This window comes from Bombus vancouverensis, chromosome 6, assembly GCF_051014615.1.
Source record: "Bombus vancouverensis nearcticus chromosome 6, iyBomVanc1_principal, whole genome shotgun sequence".
Classification (NCBI taxonomy): Eukaryota; Metazoa; Arthropoda; class Insecta; order Hymenoptera; family Apidae; genus Bombus; species Bombus vancouverensis.
The window spans coordinates 8,383,014-8,389,875 of record NC_134916.1 but is presented as its reverse complement, the minus strand read 5'-3'; the positions used below and the strand labels follow the sequence as shown (position 1 = coordinate 8,389,875).

At 40.9% G+C, this 6,862-nt stretch overlaps 1 protein-coding gene across 1 annotated transcript; it reads right to left on the bottom strand.

Moving 5' to 3' along the window:
• Positions 1-4,780: 4,780 nt before the first annotated feature.
• CPR21 (cuticular protein 21) lies at positions 4,781-6,466 on the bottom strand. The gene is made up of 2 exons (XM_033336618.2): positions 6,317-6,466; positions 4,781-5,517 (listed from the first exon to the last, which is right to left on the bottom strand). Exons 1-2 carry the CDS (start codon positions 6,425-6,427, stop codon positions 5,131-5,133), a joined length of 498 nt encoding a protein of 165 aa, XP_033192509.2. The 5' UTR covers positions 6,428-6,466; the 3' UTR covers positions 4,781-5,130.
• Positions 6,467-6,862: the final 396 nt, after the last annotated feature.

Below are 6,862 nucleotides of genomic sequence, written 5' to 3'. Positions count from 1 at the left end.
CGCGTCTCTCGTTTTAACGAGCCATGCCTTGAAAGGTGCAAGAAGTTCAAGATCCGGAAACAGCAGGAATTATCTACCTACTAATTATAAAAAAGCAATGTACACGAACAGAGGATAGTTGAATGACTAGAAATATTTCGGTTCTCGAAAATGAAGATACGCAAAATTCCCCTCTTCCCCTGTGCTCGTTCGTTTTTCCTCTAATTTGTAGTTTTTGAAATTTAAAAAAATACCTAGCTCTTATTCTCAAACATCCGCTTCACATTTTCACGTATATCATAAAAGATGTATTAGAATATTAAAGCTGTTAGGGAAACAGATATTTCAGGGTACACGTTCATTATGGCTGGAACAAAGGGAATAGGAAGCGTAACGCGTTCGTAACAAGTTGTTTCTAAATGTTATTTCTACCATTAAAATAATATTTCGGGCCGCCGCTGGCTAGTATACCGGAGTATGTGTATTTTACTTAATACGTTCTTATCCGAACGGAACACGTATGCGCTATCAGCTTTACTACGTGTTCCGCATTTAAGCGCATAAATCCGAAAATTCTGCTCTCGCATAAAATTACTCTGAAATTTCAGCTACCCTTCGTCCTCGTCTTTGGCTGAGAGTTATTCAGCTTGAAGGCATGACGAGCAGCTAGCAGGAGTTCGCTTAAAGGCTTCGTATCTTTAAAGTGTCGCGTTATTTACTTTGTTGCATAACATGACAATGATTTTCCACGCACCTCCCGTTACATAATACGATGGACGAGCCACGAGCCACTGTGTCATTATATTTCAAATGTGTTTGCGCGTGTAGGAAAATTTGAGAGAGCGGGAGAAGGCTTTCTTTGCTCCTTCGTTCTCTACCTCTCTTCCTCTCTCGTGTATTGTTTCCTTCTTTATAATCGAAACCTAACAATTCCCTTAATAAGCAGTTGAAAAGATCTTTCATTATTCCTTCTTACTCGTTCTTCCTTTACTATATCCTTATCTTCTTTTATATCGAAACCCAATAATTTATTTGAGGAGAAATCAGAAATATCTTTCTTTTTCCTTCTTTCTCTTTATGTTCTCTCCTTTTCATACTATTTCCGTCGTTTTCGTTTTTTTTCTAAAATTTAATCACTTCGTAGATGAAGTCGTAAAGTCTATCGGGTTTCGTCTTGTACATCTACCTCAGGCTCATAAGCCATCGAGATTTATAACTCGAGATTGTCAAAGAAATTTCGGCTCTTCCCCTCATACGACTCACTTCAACGAACAGATGATATTTAAGAAATGATTCGCTGAATAAGTTTTTATCGCGTGTCGGTTGCGATAACAATGCTCACAGTTGTGCGAGCAACGTTAATCGCGCGAACGATACTCCTTTTTACGTAATCTGTGGGCTCGAACCTAAGACAAACTTAATTATACCCTGATCCATGTAATCGATCGATTCTATTCCATGTTAATTTCAATTACTCTACCATATTTCCTAACGCATAGAATTAACTCGTGTATTTACGCTTATATCACGATATTTACGTAAGCCTCAAAACAATACGCAGTCACGCCATCATGATCAGAGTAGAAAAATTCGACGTGAGTCGTTCGACCGATATCCACGACGCTATTCTTGCGACGTTTTCTTGTCAGTGGAATTCCGCGGGTGTCGTGACGAGGAAGCGAAGAACGGGCCGCATCTCGGGCATGCAGACGATAAATAGAAGACTTTCTCCGTTGCTATGTGTCTTTGCTAGGATCGAAGAGCTCGCTCGATACGAGCAATTAGATTTGCCGGTCTAGTTGCGGTTGCGAAATCTGGCCATCCAGCTTGTTGCACGACCTTTGGGACTATTCTGTCCGTGCAATGACGCGACCCCTAACCACGAAGAGGATGCGGCATGATCGCCGCGCCGATTAGATATTTCCAGTTCTCCACTGTTCCGCGTTCAGCGTGTTCCCGACGACTGGAGATTCGTGCAAAGATACTCGTAACCCGCAACTCCATAAAGCCGAATTTACGCTGTTTCGCTTTCGAGGAACACGACGAATGAACGATGCTTTCATCCTTGTTTTCATCGGGGATGAAAGCGACACGGTGTAAATTCGGCTGAAGCTTCGAACGTGAATTTCTACGAAGAACGTGCGGATCGAGGGAGCACGGCTAGTTCTTGATAAATGGATTGCACGACTGCGATTGCTAATCGAAGGGTGAATTATGCGTTCACCTTTCGCAAAACTCTCTAACCGCCGTCTGTATATTTTTACCGACATTTAGCTGTGTCGCGGATTTACCAGCCTAGCTGAGACGACTAATTCTTCGGTCCAAACGCAGGCTTCCGTACTTTTCGCTTAAAATTAACATCGATATTAAAATTACTTGCCACACGAAAGGAACATCTTACTGCCGACTTTGAGAAACAGAATACAATGCAAGCAAAACGTTCGTTTATTCATTGTCGTTATAAAGAAAATTATATTTCGTTAACTTCATTTTCAGTAGATCGATTTACCGCGTTTCTCTCTGTCGACAAAATTTTAATAAACATCTCTCTCTCTCTGTCTCTCCTCTCATCTTTCTCTTATGAGCGTTATAAAACGTTTATCGCAAGCAGAAGGATCATCCGCAGGAATAATCTCGTACCACGCTCAGCGATTAATTCCACGAATACCATGCAGTAGCTAACCGCAGTTAACAGATTGACGATTTAATCGGCTTAATCGACGATACGTTAAATATGGAAAATAACTAATACATTAATTCCAAGGACATCGTCCGAGTAGTTGCGAAGACTGGTTTCTCGTTCAAATATTGTTCGCTTAATTAGTTGTTTCTTACACGAAGTGTCCAGAGGAGGGCTACACTACGTAGTTCCTTTATAACTACGATAGAACTTCATTTGTTCGTCGTCGAGCAAACAAACTCCGCATAACATCACACGATAGGAGTTCGTTGGTTCTTCTCGCTGATTCCAAGCTAATTTTCCTAGGCCGATGAACGCGAAACACGCTGTACAAATGTTTCTTTTAGAAAAACAAATATACGAAAAGGCACGTAGCGAAAAAATTTAATCGATTCCTTCTTGCTCCTTTCGATTACGAACGTTCGCTTTTTAAATCCTAGACGACTTAGTTACTTCAGGTTAGTACACTTTACCGCTTATATCGTTATAAATTACGAGTCTGTATACCGTCTAAAACGGTACGGAAATCTCCAATTCCTTGAAGATGAAATAATACAGGGTGGTTGGTAACTGGTGGTACGAGCGGAAAGGGGTGATCCTACGCGAAAAAGAAGTCGAAAATATAGAATAAAAAAATTTTTTTTTTTAATTTTTCCATCGAGACAATAAAGTACACGCGTACCGAGCGAAAATTCAAAGTCGATTTTCTCGAAAGCAAAGCCTCAAACGAACAATTTTTATTCTATATTTTCGACTTCTTTTTTCGCGTAGAATCACCCCCTTTCCGCTTGTACCGCCAGTTACCAACCACCCTGTATGTTACTTAAATATATCGATACAAACTATCGTGATACGCTGATCCACATATTGGCAAAACCATCGTCGGAAACGATCCCCGAAAAGAATTTTAATCCGTACGTTATTTTCATTCTCTTTTTCACATCGTGTCGTACAGGTGAACTCCAACCGTGACCGTATTAATTATAATTCCAACGAATAACGCGCGTCACGTGAAACACGCGCGACTTTCGTGGAACTCGCCTTTTTCCCTGTGCAGCTATGCATCACTGTCGTTTTATGCGTAATGTGTGACAACTCTGAACCGATGTCGGTCAGTGGTTAATGACGTCATCAGTCTCGTACGCCGAACACGTCCGTAGGACATAGCAGCCGTATATCTCTTGCTTGGATCCCTGGTTTCCTTCATTTTTGTTCCTCGCTCGTCGTTCGTTCGTAATTGAGACGAACGCGCGGACAACTGTTTGGGAAACGGAGCTCGGCACGTAAAACGCATTCCGATTCTAATTTTTGGAAAGTAATAATCGATAATCGAACAATTTTGAAAATAATTTTCCATTCGACAGAACCGCAAGAACGAGATTCTCTTTGTCGATTATAAATCCGATTATTATGCGAAACTCGGTCGTGCAATAAAATTCAATTATCACGAATGCTCCGTTGCATTCGCTCTGCGTATCGTGCCGATCATTCTGTTTACGCTTTTCGATCATCGCACCCCTGCAACCACATCGATTCGTCAACTCGCGTTTGCTCGGTCACCACACCCTATGTAAACTTAATTAGTTTCAATAATCGATACGATAGAACTGCATTTATTTGAACTCGTCGGCGAGGCAAACGAATTGTGTCTTCGGTCAAATCTATGAACTTCAAACTTCGCGAATTGCCCATTAATTTCCATCATATTCTTCTTAATAATTTAGATAACTATTTTGATATTTGCCTCGGTGATTATTATCTAAATCTCCAGCTTTGTTTACCAACGACGTTTATACGTGACGTAAGCAGCGTTAATCAGTTCCTCGAAGAAAGATCCGACTAATCCGCATGAATAATCAAATCCATGCGTCTAAACGCAAGGGTAATTTATCACCCGATTATGCAATTATGCGGTATTGTTCTATGATACAGAAGCCACGCGTTATACACGTACGTTACAAAATTTGACGTACATACGTAAACGGTAAGACTAACTTTCTCGGTGTATTAAAAATTATTCGACGTGTGTTTCTTCGTAAAAAAAACCAACTGGCAGTGAGATACGAGGAAACAACGGTAAACGAATAAGAGAATGAGAATGATCAAGAACCACGAGTCTCGTAAGATCAGCTTAAACGTCTAAACATTTATTCCACGATACAATTGAGACCGACATATTTTACACAGATATTACGTTGTATATTGATGCTAGTAACGATAAGTCGTACAGCATCGCTGTATCCGTCTTAAAACATAAACGTCAAGTGACTTTGCGTTACAGTTGTTACACGGCTATCGCTTACGATCGTTATAACGCCGGGCGAAGGTTCGATGACGAAAATGGAGAAAGTAGGTGAAACGAGTCTATAAAAATACACTGCATCGTGACGAGTAGTAAAACGTTCGCACTTGACTCGTATCGTCGCGTCAATTATGTCCTATCTCTACTGTACGATCCGCGTAACGAGCGATCAGCGTGCATTGTCTTGTTCGGGGTGTGCGGCGATGTATTCCAGGGCTTTCAGAATTCCAGCTGGGATCGGATGAGGGGTTGGAAGGTGTTCACCCTGTGGCTGGAAGCCATTCTCGTCGGCGACGTAGCTCAAGGCAATAGGAATCCCGTCAATATCCGAAAAACTGTAGGATCCTTGAACGACGATCGCCGAATTCGTGTCGTTAATTTGTTTCAGTTGACCGTGTTCCTCTACCTTGATGCCATTTCCAGTCTCGTAGTTGAAAGCGTACGAGCCGTCTGGGTTGGGTCCATCGGCGGTGTACGCCAGGATCGAAACCGGTGTGTTATTGTCCACCGGCGCGGCGAACGAGGAAACCGCGACGATGGCGAGAACAGCGCAAGACTGGAAAACAGATTTTTTATTGCAATTTTATGGTTATGGATGGTTATCCGAGATTGATTAGTCGATGACTATGCGAAATACATTTTAAGAATTTGCGAATAAATTTGGTAGAAGTAAAACCTTTGTGCGTGCATCGCGTAGCCTAAAGTTGGTTAATCGTTGGTTAATTTGTAACGATAAAGTAAATGCGTTATACACAGAGAGCGAACTTGATTTTATAAATTGCGACGATATGTGAACGATACATAAGCTTGCAGATTATAAAATCGATAGGCAATTATAATAAGTAACAGATAACGAGCGATTTGTAGAATTACGAGGTTAAATTTCTGCATAGATTATATTTAATTGTGAATACTCTTCTCCCGATTTCTCGGTGAAAATTTCAAGGAAAATAGTTGCCGGGTACGCGGAACGTTTGGTCAGTGACATAACGTTGTATAGTTTACGACGTTTAAAAGATATAATAATTTGAAGGAAACGACCGTAAAACGATGAAACGATAATAAGGAAGAACTACAAACTGTAAAGATATTATGAAAAAGGTATTCTGCCGTATATAAATAAAAAAGGATATAGGACACCGCAACAAGAAAACCGATCAGAAAGCAACGAATCATTTGCAAGAAATTTACTTCGAAATTTTAACTGATCGTTCAAGTTCACGAGTCGAATAATATACGATAAGAAAAATCTTTGCAAAGCGTTCGACATGAAGGTAATAAAATTTGTAAAACGATAACACGATCTCCGCGACAGCCTGGGTGGCCCATGCATCTGGATATCGTGTGGAACTCACCAAAGCGTTCATGTTGATCGGAGTTGTTTTCTGGTTGTAAAGAGCTAGTCTAATGGACGCGTTTATATAGCGCTGCCGAAACCTTGCAAGGTGCGAGGATCTCTCTCTCATTGATAGATTTCTGGCCGAGGCTTAGACACCGGCAAATATTACGAAATTTTCAGACAGGGGTCTGCATAGGGGGGCGACCAGAGTGCTGACCACAGTACAGACGCGCGATGTCTCCTCAACGCATAACACCGTGTCCCTGCGACATGTTCATGAGTCTTCCTGGAAAAAATACTTACGTTTGCGTCGGCTTGAGAACTCGCGGTTGAAGAAAGTTTCCAACCACTGTATTACGTGAGTATAATATAGATGGTTAAATTAAAAGAAAATAAAAAAAAAAAAAAGGTTTTAAACTTTCTTGCAAGTATCTTAAAGATTAGAAGAATATCAAATTTATGTGATATTGTTACAACGTTACTTTGAAAGCACGATCGCACAAGAGCAGTTAACGCGAGCGAGAAAAGGGATGTATATTATCGAAGGGGTTGATACGTGTTC

Bases quoted from the DNA above. Each gene is read 5' to 3' on its own strand.
- CPR21 (XM_033336618.2), bottom strand. From the start codon at position 6,427: ATGAGAGAGAGATCCTCGCACCTTGCAAGGTTTCGGCAGCGCTATATA. The intron at 5,518-6,316 runs GTGAGTTCCACA...TCTGTTTTCCAG, and splicing joins CGATCAACATGAACGCTTTG to TCTTGCGCTGTTCTCGCCAT.